General features: G+C 43.1%; 1 protein-coding gene across 2 annotated transcripts in view; it reads right to left on the bottom strand.

The window, feature by feature from the left end:
* Positions 1–5,477: 5,477 nt before the first annotated feature.
* LOC119876063 (phytanoyl-CoA dioxygenase, peroxisomal-like) overlaps positions 5,478–20,282 on the bottom strand; it is a 25,912-nt gene continuing 11,107 nt past the window's right edge. Inside the window, exons 1-7 of one of the 2 annotated variants that reach the window (XM_038530093.1) lie at positions 19,804–19,948; positions 19,004–19,172; positions 14,245–14,326; positions 12,866–13,047; positions 10,445–10,594; positions 7,778–7,912; positions 5,478–5,792 (exon numbers count right to left, since the gene is read on the bottom strand). In XM_038530093.1, the coding sequence (XP_038386021.1) occupies positions 5,739–5,792; positions 7,778–7,912; positions 10,445–10,594; positions 12,866–13,047; positions 14,245–14,326; positions 19,004–19,126 (726 nt within the window). In that variant the 5' untranslated portion in view covers positions 19,127–19,172; positions 19,804–19,948 and the 3' untranslated portion in view covers positions 5,478–5,738. Of the gene's footprint in view, positions 5,793–7,777; positions 7,913–10,444; positions 10,595–12,865; positions 13,048–14,244; positions 14,327–19,003; positions 19,173–19,803; positions 19,949–20,282 lie in introns of those variants that run through there. The other variant, XM_038530094.1, reaches the window with a different exon arrangement.

The raw sequence follows: 20,282 nt of genomic DNA, 5'->3' as shown, positions 1-20,282 counted from the left end.
CCCTCGTCCCCACCCTCCTTCCTCCCTACCTACCAGGACATATATCAGCCCCTCTCAGTGGGTTCAGGACTGGACATCACATTCTGCTTCTGTTAAAATCCCTGAGGCAGGGAATAACAACATGGAGTCAGGCATGCAGTGAATGAGAAAGAAAAAATAGGCTAATCTCTCAAAACATTTGAGTCATGTATGGCTATGTGAAATCTTTTCTACAACTTTTATAGAAGAAGGTGTACCTAGAACTAAGAAGAAACCAGCATTTAGCTGGTCAGTCACAGAAAGCCTATAAAGATGGGACAAATCCTCAATCTCATTATTATGAAAGGAATGCAAATTCTAATAACCACTTATATGTTGCTTTCCTTTTACATAGTCAAAAATTAAAAGGATTTTGGACCATCTAATGCAGGCACAGCTTAGAGACACCCTTGGCCAAGAGACATTCTGAAATGGAATGGCCCTTTAGAGTTGCCTTGAGTTGGGCTGAGAAGTGTCAGCTTTCATACCCCCCTACGCAGTACCAGCTCTAACGCTGTACCAGCCAGTGGACACAGGGCAGGGACATGACCTAGACCCAAGGCAGCTCTGCAGCTGAGGCCCTCCCTAGAGGGCTGACAGAAAGAACATCTGCGGACAGCCCTTTCAAAGCTAGAGATAATATTCTTTTTTCTTTTCTTTTTTGTTTTTTAGGGAGCGAAAGTGCACACACATATCAGCTGTTGAGAGGAAGGTGGTAGGGAGAAGGAGAGGGGTAGAGAGTCTTAAGCAGGCTCCAGGCCCAGAGTTCAGGTGCAGAGCCCAACGTGGCGCATGATCTCACAACTCAGAGATCATGACCTGAGCTGAAATCAAAGTCGGACACTCAACAGACTGAGCCACCCAGGGGCCCCAATTCTTTATTCCTGAAAAGAATCTGAACAGTGCTGCATGCCCCCACAGTATATTATCCTGTTTATCCTCTACTGTCACCCCTAGAGGTCAGACATATGTGTTGCTACCTTACAGTAAGGAAACAACGGCTCGGGAATGTTAACTTTTAGGAAGTGGCAGAGCCAGAGTCCCAAAACCTTCCACGTTCCTGTGAAATCCCCCTCCTCCAAAGCTTCCAGGGGGACCATCTGTGTTCAGGGAGGGGAAGCCCAGAATCATTATGCTAGGGCTTCATTTGCAAGGCTTTCCTCTGTAGAGTCAATCAGAAAGCGTGCCTGCTTTATTACATGGTCCTTATAAACAATAAACATAGAAAACAGCTTTGTAACATCATCACCCCCCCCCCTTCTTAACACCAGCTCATTTTTTTAAACTTGTCTAACCCTCTAGCTTAAACCTAGCTATCCTCACAATAGGTTTGTCCCTGAGTCATTGTTGAAGGCCTAGTTAGCATCCAGTTGTCCTTGGAAGTACGAGCTAAGATTTTTTACCTTAGTTAAAATATCTAACACAACACCATCTCACCTCTGTGAGGATGAATACTGCCAAGAAAACCAGAAAAATAAACACACAAAAATAGAATAACAAGTACTGGTGGGGATGTAGAGAAATTAGAACTTTCATTGTAATGTTGGCAGAATGCAAAAATGGTGCAGCCACTATTGAAAAACAGTATGAGGGTTCCTCAAAAATTAAAATAGAAAAACCATATGATCCATCAACCCCATTTCTGGGTATATACCAAAAAATTGACAGCAAGTTCTCCAGGGGCGCCTGGGTGGCTCGGTCACTTAAGTGTCTGATTCCTGATCTCAGTTCAGGACTTGATCTCAGGGTTGTGAGTGCCTCCATGCCTTGCATGGAGCCTACTTAAAAATATGTATCTTTGGGCGCTTGCATGGTTCAATCGGTGAGTGTCTGCCGTTGGCTCAGTTCATAATCCCAAAGTTCTGGAATCAAGTCTCTCTCAGACTCTCAGTAGGGTACCCACTTCTCCCTCTGCCTATTGTCTCTCCCTCCCTCTCTCTGTCTCTGATGAATAAATAAATATTAAAAATATACATATAATATATGTATCTGGAATAAAAGAAAGCAATGTGTCTAAGAGATATTTGTACACCATGTTCATAGCAATTTTCACATTTGATGAAAGATGGAAGCAAACCACATGTCAACAGACTGATGAATGGATAAGCAAAACTGGGTATATCCATACAATATAATATTACTCAGCGCTCAAAAAGAAGGAAATTTTCACACATCACCTACTACATATATCAACTCTGAGGACATTATGCTAAGTGACATAAGCCAGTCACAGAATGACAAATACTGTAGGACCACCCCCTGTCTGAGTTATCATTGTAGTCAAATTCATAGGGATGGAAAGTAGAATGGTGGGTGCCAGGACCTGGGGGAGAGGGAATGGGGAGTTAGTGTTTAATGAGGACAGAGTTTCAGTTTTTCAAGCCAAAGAGTCCTAGAGATGGATGACGGTGAGGTGATGGTTGCACAACGATTAGATTGTACTTAATGCCACTGAATTAGAGGCCTAAAAATGATGATGGTAAATTGTGTTATGTGCATTTTGCTACCATTTAAAAAATTCTTTAAGAATACTGAACCTAGGGGCTATTGGGGACACCTGGGGGCATGCTCATTTACTTAAGCCTCTGTCTTCTGCTCAGGTCATGATCTCGGGGTCCTGGGATTGAGCTGTACTCTAGGTTCCCCACCCTGTGATGTGTCTGCTTCTCCATCACCCTCTGCCCCTCCCTGTGCAGGATCCACCCATGGCCAAAAAAACAAACAAAAAAACAAAACTGGGGGTGCCTAGCAAGCTCAGTTGGTAGAGCATCTGATTCTTGATGGCAGATTCATGAGTTCAAGGACCAAACTGGGTATAGAGATTACATTTTTAAAAATGAATAAAACTTAAAAAATAAAGAATATAAAACTAAAACTTACAAAATGTTGAATTCAACGGAAACATTTTCTAGAGTTCTGATGAGTGAGCAAAAACTCAGCCACAGTCACCACTTTTCCAGTGCCCCGCCCCCCCATACCACCACCTATAGGGGAGAGGTTTGGTGAAGAGAGCCCTGGAATTTGAAGTGGTTGGAACTGGGACACCTGGGTGGCTCAGTGGTTGAGCATATGCCTTGGGCTCAGGGCATGATCCCACCCAGAGTCCTGGGATTCGGTCCTGCAACAGGCTCCCCAGAGGGAGCCTGCTTCTCCCTCTATCTATGTCTCTGCCTCTGTGTGTGTGTGTGTAAGTCTCATGAGTAAATAAGTAAAATATATTTCAAAAAAAAGGAGAAGTGGTTGAAACATTCAGAAAAAAACATGTCTGGGAATCATAATGGGTACCGTGCAGGTAAAGTGTCTACATTTCCAAGAAGACACTCTCTTATGTAGGAGGGACAGCTACAAAAATGAGAAGTTTGGTGTTCACATTGAACAAGCCATAAATAGTACGTGCCTCGAGTGTGAGTGTGCTGGAAGTGGTCACGGGGGACAGGAGGGGCAAAGGAATAGACAGGGCTGTCAAAGAGCCTACCCTCTCTATTTGGGAAGGCAGGGTCTTAACATGAAAAAAAAAGAACATCATCCCTTCCGGAAAAGTCAAGGGCCAAGTGATGGGCTATGCTGTACATACAGGATGGGTACGGGAGCTGAGTTGCCGGCCTGCCCGGGGTTAGTAGGAAAAGGTCTTGCACAGGTGGATTTGGTTTGAACCATGCAGCCATATTACTAGGATTGGCTTTGGGAAAGGTTACCACCCTTTGTTGATTCAATCAGAAGCTTTTCAAACTGCTTCAGTCTGTGGCTCACAAAGGAGGAACTCCAAGCAGATACCAGGAGCCAAGGTCTGTTTTTCTGAGGCTGTCAGTGCCAATCATCAACGAAAGGGACCCTTTCTATTTGTTTTGGTCTGCACTTGGAGTACCTCCTATAGCCCTTGGAAGTGAGCCTCTGGGGAAATAAAAGGTTAGCCCAGGATAAATCCCTCCCCTTTACAGCCACTGGGAAACCAGGCTGCTCCTCATTCTGCCAAGATCCGGTGGTAATCCCGTCCCAGCTCTCCATTCTACAGCTGATCCTCCTGCCCACCTCTCCCAGGTGGGTCCACACAGACAAAAGGAGCCGTCCTAACTCCTCCACTTGTTGTCTTTCTTTGACATCTAGTCCTATTGCGCTGAATAGGAATGGATGCTTGGATGTTTGGGAAATGAATTCATGGACACCAGGGACACAGAACAAATGGGAAATGGATTGTTTCCTGAGAGACTAGTTGGCAACCAGAAATGCCTAAGGGACATAAACTGTGCTGTCTGCTTTCCTATTGAAGTTTATTTTTTCAAATGTATTTGAAATTTGAAGAGTTAAAAAATGTTTTTGCTAGAACAGTGCTCCATACATGCTGATTACACCGTATTCCTTATGTACATTTTATGTACAATTCTTCCATAATCCAATTTCCTTAAACCCTGTCAGGGATAGTCTTACCTTCTCCAGTTTCCAGCCAGATGTGAACTTAAACTGTGTGTCCTCCTGCACCTAGGTGCTCAGTAGGTTAAGCATCTACCTTTGGCTCATCTCATGATCTAGGTTCCTGGGGATCGAGCCCTCATTAGGCAAAGAGTCTGCTTCTCCCTCTCCCTCTGAGCTCTCTCACAAGGAAAGAAAGAGAAGGAAAGAAAGCGTCCTCAAAGAAACCAACAAAAAAGGTGAACGTCCATTTAGAACAACTTCTGCTTAGCAGATTGAAAGAAAAGGACTCCTTGTTATTCCTGATCTAAATTCTAACTGGTATGCTTAATAATCAGTAGTATGTGTCTTTGCTACCCTCAGCTGGTGTAGAAACACAGCTCTGTATTACAAGAAAGTCCCCATGGGGCACCTGGGTGGCTCAGTGGGTTAAACATCTCTGCCTTAGGCTCAGGTCCTGGGGTTGAGCCCCCATCGGGTTCCCTGCCCAGCGGGCAGTCTGCTTCTCCCACTCCCTCTGCCCCTCCAACCTGCTGCTCCTTGTGCTCTCTCTAACATAAATAAATAATCTTTAAATGAAAAAAAAAAAAACAAATTTCCCCAGTTCCTGCCCATTAGAAATCGAAACTAACAATTTCCCTGTACCTTGAGAGAGTTTAGGTTTCATTCATAAATGCTGAGGGTTTCCAGCTGCCTAACTAGCAGAGGAAGTCACCTTTGTCTTCCTTCTTCAGCAACAGAGAAAGATTTGGAAAAATTCTGGCTTTTCTTTAAGCAAGCTGGCTGGGTTGGAAGAGTCATGCAAGGACTCAAGGACACAAGGACATGTGTCAGAGCATGAACATCCACCCTTGTCCTCACTCCACAATGCCCTTCATTAAACGTGTGTGTAGAGGACAGTGTTCTAGATCTGAGAAGTCTCTCATGCCATGAAATCAGTGGGTGGTGGGATTTCCAGAAGAGGGATGCGAAAAAGTCAGCAGACCCTGAGTTTCAAAGCTTTCCTTCTTGCTTGGGCAAAGAGCTAACTGGATGAAAGTAACTGAACACACTTAAATTAGACATCAGTGACCTTTATTAGGTGCAAAGTAGTATTCCTGACAATAGTAATATGCCACTGTTACACCTGTTCATCCATTAAAGCAACAGCCCCTCACCCAGAGCTAACCAGATCCCATAAAGTTCCCTGTAAGTGCGTTGTGATCTTCATAACAAGTGACAGAAAGATTAGGACAGCTCATTAATAAAACAGGTTCCATAGGCATCTTGATTCCTTTTGGTTTCCTCTCAAAGAGCTCCAGCAGACGGCCACTTCAAAGGTTGGTCCTTCTTCCTTTCACCAGCTGTCCTCCCAGTCTAAAGACATCCTGGAAATAAAGCCAACCACAAGGAGTCCACGGAACACTGGGAATGTGTTCAGCATAAGAAAAAAGTAGATTTCTAGCATCTACGAATAGTTAAGTGGAAAAACTCTCACAGTGGTCCTATCAGTAAATAAACCATTTTTTAAGACTCCCAATAATTTACTTGTCAACATCTGAAATCATGTTGAACAAACTGAGAGAGCCAGACGCCAGTCAGGCCAGTCAGCCTGTGCCAATTGGTGCTCCTGTTGACTACAGGTGTCCTCAACAGGCTTAGCATGCTGTTTGGTCAAGAAGACCTGTACTCCTTGTCTGGCTTTCCTTTAGCCACTCGCTGCCTCATCTAGAGTGATCTGCTCCTCAGTGAAAATCAGGTCATGATTTGGTATTGGGGTGATTTGGTATTATTGCTTTGTTCTTCATCAAACAACTGAGACTTTTGAGTCAACAAACTTTCTTGGGGCACCTGGGTTGCTCAGTCAGAGTCCAACTCATCTCAGGGTTCTGGGATGGACTCTGTGTTGGGGTCCTGGCTCAGTGGGGAATCTGCTGGAGATTCCCTCCCTCTCCTTCTGCCCATACCCCCACCTCCTGCTCACGTTCTCTCTCTCTCTCTCTCTCTCTCTCTCTCTCTCTCAAATAATTGAAATAAATACTGGCGGCAGTTCATTCATTTACAACCCTGACAAACTGCCAACACAATATATGCTTTTGTTTTCTGCTGCAAGAATCAGTGTGTTGCCCGGAAGCCCCACTTCACAAAATAGGATGCCTTCATAAAAGCGTTTTAAAAACTGGGCAAAGAGAGAAGGACAAGACTTCCCACCAACGGCAAATGAGAAATGAGAGTCTTTTCTGATATGGGGTAGATTCATAGGTTCTAAAGGGAGAAGGGGCCAAGGGGGAAGTAAGATTCTTCAGCTGGGAATGACTTTCAGAAGGTGATTCCCAGTGGCCCAGTAGCGTAGTGCTGGTGTGCGGTACTCTTCACAGTACTAGAGGGGCCGAGTTATCATTACATTCAGTCTACGTGGAGGTCCTGTCACCCCCTAGGAAAACATATATTGGTGATTTCTGCAAATTGGAACATAGGATCAGCCTCTTGGTTCGGAGGCTAAAATGTCTTTGTCTACCAGGCAAATATGTTTATTTCTTTGGCTTGACTGTAATTTGTCTGGGGATCATCGGCAGCACTGAATGCCCACTAGCTACACGCAACTACTTTACAAGTGTTGTGTATTAAGTAGCAAAGCATATGAAATAATGTCTCATGTCCCCTCTTGATAAGCATCAGTGGTTTCTGCCATCAGCTCCGTGGAACCCCAGATGCTAACTGACCCACACAGAAACCTGCTTGAGAATTGCTTCTGGGACAGTTATTGGATCTGCATATATGTAAATACTCTGTTGTAGAGAAATTAAGGGAGGCCTATGGGTAATATCCCAAACCTTTAACTTTCCTTATGTGCATTCAGAAGGTGGCTTTTGTTGCTCACTTGCTCTCCTCCAGATCTGCTGTTTCCTTTCCTACCTGCCTGTCCTGGAACAGGATAGCCTACACAGCACAGGGCGGCCAAAAGACATAAAGAAGTCTGGGATGCTCAGGTGCCCCACGTGGGGGAAGCAAGTATTAGCTGAAATTCTCAGTGGATCTCAGCAAGGCTTCTGCACGGTGCTCTAAACAATGCACATTATGCTTCCAAATTAAATCAGGGATAACAGAGTTGCCGGGTGGCTCAGCTGGTTAAGCCTCTATGTTCCACTTAGTTCATGATCTCAGGTTGCTGGATTGATCCCAACATCAGGCTCCCTGCTCAGCAGGAAGTCTACTTCTTCCTCTCCCTCTTTCTCTCCCCACTGCTCATGCTCTCTCTCCCTCTCTCTTTCTTTCTCAAATAAATAAAGAATATCTTTAAAAAAATAGATATGAGTATTGTCATGCATTGAAGAAAATAGTCTTATAAATCTTTCATCTCATACAAACGTACCTGCAAGCTGGTATCTTTCGGAATTCCGTATAATCTGTGTACTAACTCCATAACTTCCCTCTCAACGATTTCTTGACTGGTGCCTTTCACATCGATGTAGTGGCAGTCAGCACTGGCGAAATGGCAGGAAATTGCCTGTGCAGGGTGAAATGATTAATATTGGGGGAGAAAAAAATCTGTTAACAGCAACAACCAAACAGAAAGTCTTCTTTTAGAACATCAGCTATTTCACTAGCATTTGATTTCTAGAATGTTCCATCGTGTCTTGGATTAGCCTCTTTGGGGTTGGAGTCTTTTCTCCCCCTAGGTACAGCTAAAGGCTGACTGAGAAATTCCAAGAGGTTTTAAGCTCCCTGGGATACTTGTTTTCAAAATGGGCTGAGAACATAATGACAAGAGTAAGAGGACTTTAAACATGTGATTTATCTAGCTAGTGCATATCCCCCAGTCCTAAACAGGAATGGGTTCCAGGGTTCTTCATCCTCTTCTTAGTCACAGAAGTTAGTTACTCAGCTGAGTTTGTGGTGCTTTGTTATTTTAATGTCTAAAGATCAGGGAAATCAACATTAAAAATACCTTGCAAAGGAAAATAATATACACACCCACCCCTTTCAAATCAAAAGGACATTTGAAGTCCAAGATCATTCACATAAGGTACACATCTTGTTTCCTTCTTAAGGGAAAGGAGGTTACTTGGTTCTCCCCATTCTTTTTTTTTTTTTTTTTTTTTTTTTAAGATTTACTTATTTATTCATTCAGAGAGAGCGAAGAGAGAGGCAGAGACACAGGCAGAGGGAGAAGCAGGCTCCCTGCAGGAAGCCCAATATGGGACTCGATCTTGGGTCTCCAGGACCACACCCCAGGCTGCTCGCCACGCTAAACCGCTGGGCCACCGGGGCTGCCCGGTTGTTCCCATTCTTGAAAAGGTTATCAGCAGATAAACTTAAAACTCACTTTCCTAGTCGCATGTTAGTTCTCTTCTCTTGAGATGACCTCACCTCTCAGAAGGGCTGTCTGCTTTGCTTACAACATGAGATTTGTAGACAGTGGAGTCACAAATTCCATTTCCTTTTTTTTTTAATTTTTATTATATATATATATTTTAAATTTGTTCACGAGAGACACAGAGGGGAGCAGAGACACAGGCAATGGAGAAGCAGACTCCATGCAAGCAGCGCGATGTAGGACTGGATCCCCGGACTGGGATCACCCCCCTGAGCCAAGGCAGACGCTCAACCGCTGAGCCACACAGGGACCCCCATTTCCCATGGAAGCCCCCAAACCACACCAAGAAAAAGTGACATCCAAGGGGATAAGTACATTACCATATATGCATTTTTAAGTCTTTTTGTAGGGGTTCATCTTTTCCCAAATAAAGTAGTTCAAAAACTATTGAAAAATTACAAAGTTAGGATATTATCAATCACATTACTTGGTTTCTTATCATTTACCTTTTAGTTTCATACAGTAATCACTTTATACTATATTTTCAGGTTTTGACATGAGATCTTTCAGTATGTTGTTATCCTACTCAGTTTATAACCCTGATCATATAGGAAGTAATATAATTCTCTAACTCATACAGACTTTAAGACTATTTGTCTTAGCTTGCTGTTTTGATACAGATGCATATACATAAAATTCCATTTTTTATATCAAGTTGAATTTTGACACCAAGGACACATGATAAATGGCCAAATTCATGAATTTCATGAACATTCATATTATTTATGTCATTGTGGCTGTACCCCTGCTTGTACAGTTCTGAGGATCATGTTGGTGGGGAGTCTGATCTAGTCTTTATTTAAAATTTTGGCATTGTGTTCATCAAGGTATTTTTTGCATTGATTTTGATTTTCTAAATACTGCCTTAAACTATCATTTAACTTGATTGTTGAGGTGTTTGGCACCATCCCCCGACCCCTGCTAAATTTTCCCTGGAGGAGAGGGCTTTCTTGCCTCACCCTCATCCTGGCCCTGTTGACCTGGTGGAAATATGAATGAATGGAAGATGAAACATGGTAGCTAACCCTGCACCTAGGGAGACAATGGGTGTTGGTGTGACAAACTGGCACGCTTCACTCAACCCCAAAAACCCCCTATATATCGTAATAAGAGCCATGTAATGTGGAATAATGTCAGTCCACAGTACTGTCAGAGCTGCTGAATTTTTGAGAAGAGAGAAATCTGGGAATATGGGAAATTTTGTCAAATTTTAATGCAAGCAATGAAATCAATAGGTTTTTAATATATTCATAGCTAAGGGGCAAAAACCATGGCTCGCTGCTAAATCTTATTTCTGGGCAGCCAATTCAATAACAAAGCTATTATAAACTGCCGTCATAAATGGTTCCTATATCCATTTCCCATTTTAAGATTTTAGTACATCATCCATTCTTTCTGTCTCCAAAAGCACAGGCTGTGGGCTACCAAGCAACTCTATGAATGTTCCTAATTCACGATCAGTAGGATTGGGAACCGGAGGTCACATGGCCTCCTACTGATAACTTAGCAAAAAAGAATGTGGTATCAAATATATTTCCTGGTAAATAAACCAGAGCAAGAGCAGTTTAGTTAAACATCACAAATCTCATAAAGTTTCACATATCTTGACATTTTTGCTTCTAACCTATTCGTCTTTGGAAAGCACGGTGATGTAATGCATACCTTGCGGTATCCTTGAGTTCTGTTCCAGCCAGATCCGTGGATGAGCAAAGGATGAAAGAAAACGGTGTCTCCTTTCTCCATCACGAGGTGCACGCGGGGGCTGTTTTCATCATAGTCCTGGATCCCATAGAACATTAAGTTCACGCCCCCCTAGAACACATAAGAGAACCCAACTCTGTATTTGAGGAACCCAATGACTAAAAAGTAGATTTCCTAAGTTCTTCCAAGAGAAAGATAAATAGATTCTTAACAGGTACTGCAAATATACAAAAGCTTCTCAGATGTGTGGCTGTGAAAGTCACATTGTGATATTAAAATCATGGATTTAGGGAGGCAAAGGAAGATGCTGAAATTTCTTCTCACCCTTCATAACTGTATTATATTGAGGATCTAGATCAACGTTGCATGTTGCAGTTAACATGGGAGATCACCTTTCAAGCCTGAATGTATAATCATTCTTTCCCAGGATGATATTCTCCTCACCTAGAACTTTGCCTGAACCATTCTTCTATAACTCAGGAGTACCTCTAAGAAGCTAATTGTTCTCCCAAACCAGCAGAGAGAAAATCTCAATTTTTCTCAGCTCAGAAAGCACTGATGTCACATGCAGAGTAAGGAAAGAAAAACAGTAAATTAAAACATTCTGTTTTTTATAACTATTTCCCAAGTCAGTTATTTCATTAAGTAATAGTTATGGTGGAAGGACGGCATCACATTTCCCTTCCTGAGACTGTGCCACATTCTTCTGGGGAAAGGACTGCTTTCCTGCTGGACTCAGTTGTGGTTTTCATCCAGTGCACTTCTCTCCTGGCCAGGGTTGATACGTGACCTAAGCTAAGTCAATCTAACCGCCCACTGTGGTCACTTTGAATCTGAGCAGAAGATGGAAGGCACTGGTCATGATCACAGTTCAGTTGACCCCACCAGGTGCCCCACCCCGAGTGTTCCCACTGAACATAACCCCCACTCTCCTGCTCATCAGAGCTAGCCAGCCTTTCCATGGACTCAGCAGGTGCCTGCCACCCTCCAAAACACTTCGTTTGGCTTAAGTCAGCCACAGCCCACTTCTGTTGCCTGCACCAAACTTTCCCCAAAACTCAACTGAATTTGTGAATCTCACAGTTTCAGTTATATCAGAATCCAGACCCCAGTATTTTCCTTGGCACTAATCCTCAGTGCAAGAATCTAATTGAGACAGAAGTCCTGAAAGCCATATTCTTTACTTCCTACAGACCACATTCATTCTTCCTGCGTTAACAACCCGTGCTCTTCTCTTTCTGACCATCATTATGGGATTTCAAGACCATATTGTCTGATACCTAAAACACTTATCATCTCCTCTCTGGTTTCTCTGCCTCTGGAGCCCTACCTCCAGTATATCCTGCTCTAAGCCTCTAGATTATCATTATTGAAGGATCAATTTGATCTCACCATTCATGGGCTCAAAAGCCTTCTATACTCTTCCATCCTCAACTAGCTCAATTCCATACACCATGTAACAGTCATGCAATGGAATACTACTCATGCTTCCCCAGAGTCTTCATTGGTCTCTCTAGCAGTAAAGAGATGATTCCTCTCTCTTCTTTATGCCAAGAGCCATCAATCAGTGGGTAAGAAGTAGTTGGCACTTTACACATGCATGTGGTGTTGCAAGTGTTGACATCTTACCTGTGCAATTGGGCTTGATAATTTCATATCCTATATAGTACCTACCAAAGTGCCCCACACTGGTCAGCTTTCCAACACTTCTTGATGGAAAAATGGTTATTTTACCTGACATCCTTGAATCTTCCCTGACCCTAATTGTAAATCCTATAATGATGTTTTGTAAGGAAGGAAATGCCATCTGATTGTTAAAGCTCTTTAGGGAGAGTGATGTGAAATCAAAACAAACAATATTCTGGTTAAGATTTCTCCTCTAGGGGTGCCTGGGTGGCTCAGTCAGTTGGGCGTCCAAGTCTTGATGCCAACCCAGGTCATGATCTCAGGGTGCGAAGTTCAAGCCACATATCTGACTCGTGCTCAGCAGAGTCTGCTTGTCCCTCTCCCTTCCCCTTTGTCTCTCTCCTCCCCTCCTCTCCCATTGCTTGTGCTCTTTCTCTCTCTCTCAAATAAATAAATAAAATCTTAAAAGAAAACAACGACAAAAACAAACAAAAAACAGATTCTTCCTCTGAGCTAGAACATGAGACCCCTAACTCTGGGAAAGGAACAATGGGTAGTGGAAGGGGAGGCAGGCAGGGCGATGGGGTGACTGGGTGACAGGCATCGAGGGGGGCACTTGACAGGATGAGCACTGGGTATTATACTATAGGTTGAAAAATCGAACCCTATAAAAAAATACAAAAAAAAGCTAACCTAAAAAAAAACAAAAAAAAAAAACAACAACAAAAAAATGATGCCTCCTCTACGCAGACATACCTCCCATTGGGGATAATTGTGTGGCTTCAGATAGCCTTTGTGTGTGCCTGGGAACACACACAGACAGCCATTGTTCCTGTCGATGTGCTCCATGGCTGTCCAAGCACAGACAATTTTATTGCTGGGCCTGAAGGGGAAGTAGTGCAGATCCTGGTGCAAGGGATGGCGGGATGTCTTCTTGCCTGAAACAGAACCTGCTGTTAATACACACTTGCATCTCAGATTTCATCTCTTTTGCCTGCAAAACCACAGCAATGACTATTCCCACAAAACCCAAAGAAGTGAAACAACATTATTGAGAATCAGTCCAGAGAGATAAGCATCAAATTTGAATATCAAATCCACAGGACAACTCCAGATCCTCTATTTTTTTTCTGGGTTTCTGGGAGCCGAGGACTTACTGACACACAACATTCACTAGCAATTCATACACATGTCATGAATTCTATTGTGTTTTATTCCTTTGTAATTGTGGTTTGGGCATAGAAGCTAGAATTCAAAAAGTAAAAAAAAAGTTTGAGTAATTGAAGAGAGCAACCAAATTTGAGGTTCCCTGTTAGCCTTTAAGTGGCTGATGCAAAAAATATCAGCTAACTAAGTTAATAAAAGGCCTCTAAGGGCTCTTGGGTGGCTCAGTGGGTTAAGCATTTGCCTTTTCTCAGCTCAGGATCTCAGGGCCCTGGGATCAAGCTGCAAAGGGTTCTGCTTAGCAGGGAATCTGCTTCTCTCTCTTCCTCTATGGTGTCTCTCCCTCTCTCTCAAAAAAATTAATAAAATCTTTAAAAGTAAGAAAAAATAACCATATAGTTGACATCTGAAATCCCTACTCCACGATTCTTATGATACATACTGGTTTTTTTTTACATACTGTTTTAAGACTTAAAAGTATATACACATTTTTTTTTAAAGATTTTATTTATTTATTCATGAGAGACACAGAGAGTGAGAGAGAGGCAGAGACACAGGCAGAGGGAGAAGCAGGCTCTATGCAGGGAGCCTGACATGGGACTGGATCACTGGTCTCCAGGATCACACCCTGGGGTGAAGGTGGCGCCAACCGCTGAACCACCTGGGCTGCCCTTATTTTATGTTTTTAAAGATCTTATTATTTATTCATGAGAGTCACAGACACAGGCAGAGAGAGAAGCAGGCTCCCTGCGAGGAGCCTGATGTACGACTAGATCCCAGGACCCAAGGATCACCACCTGAGCCAAAGGCAGACCCTCAACCACTGGGCCACCCAGGCGTCCCCACATTTGTTTTTTAATATTCAGCAGTTATACACAAAGCGATCCTTTGAATCCTTGAAACTTTTTCTTACTTTACCCTCTTTTTTTTTTTTTTTTTTGGCTTCTACTTAACAAATAAAACCACTTTACCAGAATCTGGAGGTTTGTTTATAAGCATTGCATGCATGGCCATAATATTGGGTCCAGTGAAGCACTCCACATATTTCAGAATCTAAGAGTAAAGAGTTGCATGAGAAATCAAATAAACAACCACGTAGTACAATGTACACTTATTTGTACAAGAGTCAAAATGCACATAGTTATACAAAACACTTGGTAGAAGTGCCTGGGTGAGTCTGTTGCTTAAGCATCCAACTCCTGATTTCAGCTCAGGTCATGTTCTCAGGGTCATAGGATACAGGTCTGCCTTGGGGTCCTTGCACAGTAATGGGTCTACTTCAGGTTTTCTCCTTCTGCCTCTCCCTCTCTATCAAACAATTATTTAAAGGAAAAAAAAAAAAGTTGGTATTTCCCAACGTTGCAAACAAAGAATGAAAAACTCAGCACTGGAAATCTGTAACACTCTGAATTAAACAGGTTTTTTTTTTTTTAAAGATTTTATTTATTTATTCATGAGAGATATAGAGAAAGCGAGGCAGAGACACAGGTCGAGGGAGAAGCAGGTTCCATGCCAAGAGCCCGACTTGGGACTCGATCCCAGGTCTCCAGGATCACACCCTGGGCCAAAGGCAGCGCTAAACTGCTGGGCCACCGGGGCTGCCCTTAAACAGGCTTTTTAAGCCAGTTGGAAACCAAACCCCATTTTCTATGAGAATGCGAAGAGTTTCTCTCAGCTTTCGACTGGGAAGGGCAGGAATACCCTCCTTTCACCTGACACTGTCCATAGATGCCCAGGGAGAAGGCACCTTCCTCTTCCCCTCACGGAGACTCTTCATAAGAAGGGACCACGAGGGGCACCTGGCTGGCTCAATCACTAGAACATGAACCTGTTGATCTCGGGGTCGTGACTGCAAGCTACTCCTAGAGTGTAGAAGTCACTTTTTAAAAAGGTGGTAGGGGGACACCATTGCAGCTCAGTCAGTTAAGCATCTGCCTTCAGTTCAGGTCATGATCCCCATGTCCAGCTCCCTGCTCAGAGAGGTGTCAGCTTCTCCTCTCCCTCTGCCCCTCCCTGCCACTCATGATCTCTCTTGATCTCACTCACTTTCTCTCTCAAATAAGTAGAATCATTAAAGAGAATAATAAATGAAAGGACCATGAGAGGCCCCAATAACGTGCAGCTGCCATGCAGAGCCCAGGGGACAAGAGAACAGCAACAGGGGGACACTTCACAGTCAGGCCACCTCCCTTTCCACAGCTCTTCACTGAGGGCTACAAACCAGACAGTGATAGAAAAGGACACGCAGCAGGGAGTGAGATGAACAGGTCCCTCCTCCCATGGCATCTATATTCTGTTGGAAGGATGTTAAATAATGACATGGGCACTGGTGCTTGACAGCAAGGTGCAGTTACAGAGTATGAGGAAGCAGAGGCGGGGTGGGGAGGCTGAATTTGGCCAAAGGTCTGGCAGCGGGTGTGCTCCCTCCTACATCTAACCCACTAGGGAGGAAAGCACTCAGCTTTGCATGCCTACCACCTGCCAGGCGCTTTATGTGTCAGCCACTTAAGTCTCACAACAATCCCTGAAAAGTAATGCCCCCAGGAATTAAAGATCCTTTAAATGATCATTATCCTGCAGATAATAAAGTGCCCAAGGTGGCAGAGCAATTTCAACGAAAAGGACGGTATTCCATCTCCAGTTCTGTCTGACTTCAAAAAATGAAGCCTCTTCTAGCTTTCTCACTACTTGATCTCCCGTATAAGCCATATTGGCAATTTGAGCATGAAACACTCGAAATGGTCCCAAATCCTAGGAGTCGGGGCTCATATTTGTTTTTTTTTTATAAAGGGTGTCATCTTTTATATTTTCTTGTGATATTTTCTTTGAAGAATATATTCCTCAAATATATTTCTTCATATACTTTCCTTTCCTGTTTCCTGGTTTTAAGTAATCTCTATCGCTTGAGCCCACGACTCTGAGATCAAGACTCACATGCTCCATCGGGCCATGCCTGCCCAGCATCTCCTACCAGTATTTTCTAAACTTCAGTGACTCAAGAGACATTTTACCATTTCTAGCATATGTTGCTAACTGCCCAATATTAGTCAATAATTTTCCTAAATTAACTCATGTCTTATCCTGATTAATAATATTCCTGAAGTCATAGGTTTGATGCACCAGCTACTTTTTCCAATACATATTGAAATAAATACCCAACTACTATATCGTACCCACCTCCTAAAAGTCATTGCATGAACCAGTAGGTGCATGGTGCACACTTGAGAACAGTGGGAACCCTGGAGGCCTCCGGGTACCCAGGGCCTCAGGCAACACAAGTTGCCTCTAACTTCAAGCTTTTCCTCCTTGATTGATGCTCACAAGTTCCATTTCCATTGCAAGACTTGAGGTTGGGAAGAATAGATGATTCAGGGACCTTGTCCCCCTTTGTCCCCAACCCAAGGGGCTGGACATGATAGGTGGCCTGCCTGTACAGTCTTCTCTCATGAGGAAAATATTCTTTCTTTTTTTTAACATTTGTTTAAAGATCTTTTTAAATTTTAAGTAATATCCACACACAACCGGGACTCTTGGGTGGCTCAGGGTTGAGCCTCTGCCTTTGGCTCAGGGTGTGATCACAGTCCAGGTAACAAGTCCGGCATCGGGCTCTGTGTGAGGAGTCTGCTTCTCCCTCTGCCTATGTCTCTGCCTCTCTCTCTGTGTCTCTCATGAATAAATAAATAAAATCTTTAAAAAATAATAAAAATAAAACTAAAAGCATTTGAAATAAATGGTTCATAAACTGTGGTACATTGACACAATGGGATGCTATGCAGAAGTTTGCAAGTATGATATAGATATAGATACACGTGATAATATGTAAGTCATATGGGAAGATGTCTGAGGTCTATTATAAGTGGACAAAACACAGTGACAACCAGTTTGTTCCCGTGTTACACAAAAGGTGGGAACCCTGGAGGCCTCATCGTGATTCATCTAACACAAGTTACCTCTAACTTCAAGCTTTTCCTCCTTGATCGATGCTCACAAGTTCCATTTCTATTGCAAGACTTGAGGTTGGGAAGAATAGATGATTCAGGGGCCATGTCCCCCTTTGTCCCCAACCCAAGGGGCTGGACATGATAGGTGGCCTGCCTGTACAGTCTTTTCTCATGAGGACAATTTTCTTCCTTTTTTTAATTATTTATTTAAGTATTTTTTTTTCTAAATTTTAAATAATCTCCACATGCAACTGGGACACCGGGGTGGCTCAGCGATTGAGCATCTGCCTTTGGCTCAGGGCATGATCCCAGTCCAGAGATCAAGTCCTGCGCAGGCTCCATGTGAAGAGCCTGCCTCTGCCTCTGTCTCTGCCTCTCTCTCTGCGTCTCTCATGAATATCTCATGAATATCCTGAGTATCTCACTTGGTTAAATGTCCACCTCTGGGTTGGGGCTCAGGTTATGATCTTGGTCTAAGGATCCAGCACTGTGTCGTCCTCTGCACTCAGCAGGGAGTCTGCCTGAGGATTCTCCCTCTACCTCAACCTGTGCCTTGTCCCCTTCTCATGCCAAAAATAAATGCATAAATCTTAAAAAAAAAGTGCATACCTCTTAAAAACTAAAAGATCCCCCATGCTCTACCAACTAAAGCAGCCAGGTTCCCATTAAGTCAAATTATCTACTAGCATTTGGGGTTATAATTTCCAAAATGTTCTATATGCAAAGTGCCCCTTAAAAAAAAGTGTGCCATGTGTCAAGGGACACATGAGTGGCTCAGTGTTGAGTGTCTGTCTTTGACTCAGGTCATGGTCCTGGGGTCCTGGAATCAAGTCTTACATCAGGCTTCCCACAGGTAGCTTATTCTCAATCTGCCTATGTCTCTGCCTGTCTCTGTGTCTCATGAAAAAATAAAATCTTTAAAAAACAATAAACAATCTAAAACCATTCTAAATAAATTATCCATAAACTGTCATATATTTATGCAGAAATTTGCAAGTATGATATAGATACATAAGTGATAATATGTAAGTGATATGGAAAGATGTCTGAGATCTATTATAAGTGGACAAGACTCGGTGACAACCAGTTTGTTCCCGTGATACACAAAACGTGGGGGGTTACGTATGCATTTTCATGGCCATGAAAGAATTCTAGTTGAATACACCTAAAAGCTTGGCAGTGAGTGGGGCTGGTGAACGTTGGGAGACTTCACTTTACATGTTCTATATTATGTGGATAACTTTATAAACATGATTTATGCTTAAAGAATGAGAATTTTTTAGACAAGTTTAACTCTAAAGACCTACTTAAACCTCTACTACCAGATTCACAGAAACAAAAGCAACAATAAATGGATGTATAGTGAGTGGGATCTGCAATGTGACTCCTGTTGATATGCCCATATTCAGTGTGAGAGAGGCTCCCCCTCTCCACTGCAGAATTCCCGCCCTTCTCCACCAGGTTAATTACCAAGCGCCAGAGCAGGGTATCTCCACCTGGCCAGTATTGACATTTGGGGCCGGATAATTCATTAATTGGGGGGAGGGGCTGTTCTGTGCATTATAGGCTCCCTGGGCTCCATTAGCGGCATGCCCAGGCTCTACAGACCAAACCTTGTGACAACCCTACAGGGCTCCAGGCGCCACCAGATGTGCTCCTCCAACTGAGAACCACTGCTCTACAACCACCAGAGAGGGGCTCAGAGAAAGGAAAAGCAGCAATTCCTGGGGCAGGCATGTCGGTGGGCTGTTAACCTAAAAACAAAGAAAACACAGGAAGGTTCTCCAACCTCAGGGAGAGTGCAGTATCTGAAGAGTTCCTTGTCTTCTTGGAAGTCTTGGATCTTTGAAATCATCCTTTCACTTGGAATATATTCTGATTTTGCAATGGACACATCTCTCATTATTATCATTTGTTTTGGTTTCACCTCCCCTCTGCAGATCCTTTCAAACTGGTCCCTAGGAAATGAAATTGGCAGATGATGTCATTACTGCAGGCTCCAGGCACCTGCCTGGCCAGTTCTGTGGAAAGATCCACAAAGATTGAGGAGATGGTGTCTCTGCACCAAGTTGACCTCCAGGCCAGACTGAGCAGCTCTGAGCATAGGGTGAGGAAATGGCCAGCTCACAAGCCCCTGCCTCCTCACTGTGAGGCCAGAATTCGCTGTGAGAACTCACATCTTCCTTAGCCTAAGAAAACAGTGGGGGAAAATTTGTGATTTGGTTGCATCTGAGTAACAATGGCAAATACTTCTCTCCTCCATTCCATGGGCCAGGCCCGGTTGGAAGCACTCTGTGTGTCTTTTACCTTATTCAGTCCTCACAACAACACTAGGGCTCAGTACTATTATCCCCATTTTACAGATGAGAAAGGAGAGGCATGGAATGTAAATTGCCCCAGGGCACACAAGATTAAGTAGAAGGGCTAAGATTAAAGCCAGCCCTTCTTGCTCCAGAGCTCATGTTCCCAACCAGTTCCCAAGTAACCAGTCCCTGAAAAATATCTGAACATGCACACACTACTCTTACTACCCATGTTCCCATTGCAAACATACAACATATTTCTTAAAATAATGAAAGGTTACTGTACCTAAAGCGTTGAATGTCCGGGTCAGACACCAAACTTTTAATGACAAGAAACCCATTTTCTTCATAAAATTTTCTCTGTTCTAGGCTTAGGACATCATTATCCTGAGTATACCTAAAGGAAAGAAAACTTTCAAATAAGTCCAACTGAAAAATCACAACCCAACACTATGTATCAAGAACCTGAGAAATGTTTCTACTACTCTTCCATCCGGCATTTCTATTTTTTATTTACTCTAAGAAAATATCTGAACCTTTTTATTTAATGTCTAATGGTTTCTTTTAAGTTTGTTCATTTTTTTTAAAAGTAATCCCTATATCCATATCCCATATGGAGTTCGAACTCATAACCCCAAGATCAAGAGTCATGTGCTCTTCTGACTGAGCAAGCCAGGAACCCCTACTAACTCAACATGTATTTAGAAAAGGTCTAAATCCAAAACATTAACTACTGTCACCAAAAATAGAAGAATAATTAATTAC

Source organism: Canis lupus, chromosome 2, assembly GCF_011100685.1.
Source record: "Canis lupus familiaris isolate Mischka breed German Shepherd chromosome 2, alternate assembly UU_Cfam_GSD_1.0, whole genome shotgun sequence".
Lineage (NCBI taxonomy): Eukaryota > Metazoa > Chordata > Mammalia > Carnivora > Canidae > Canis > Canis lupus.
The sequence above is the reverse complement of the archived record's forward strand: the minus strand, read 5'-3'. Positions and strand labels throughout refer to the sequence as shown.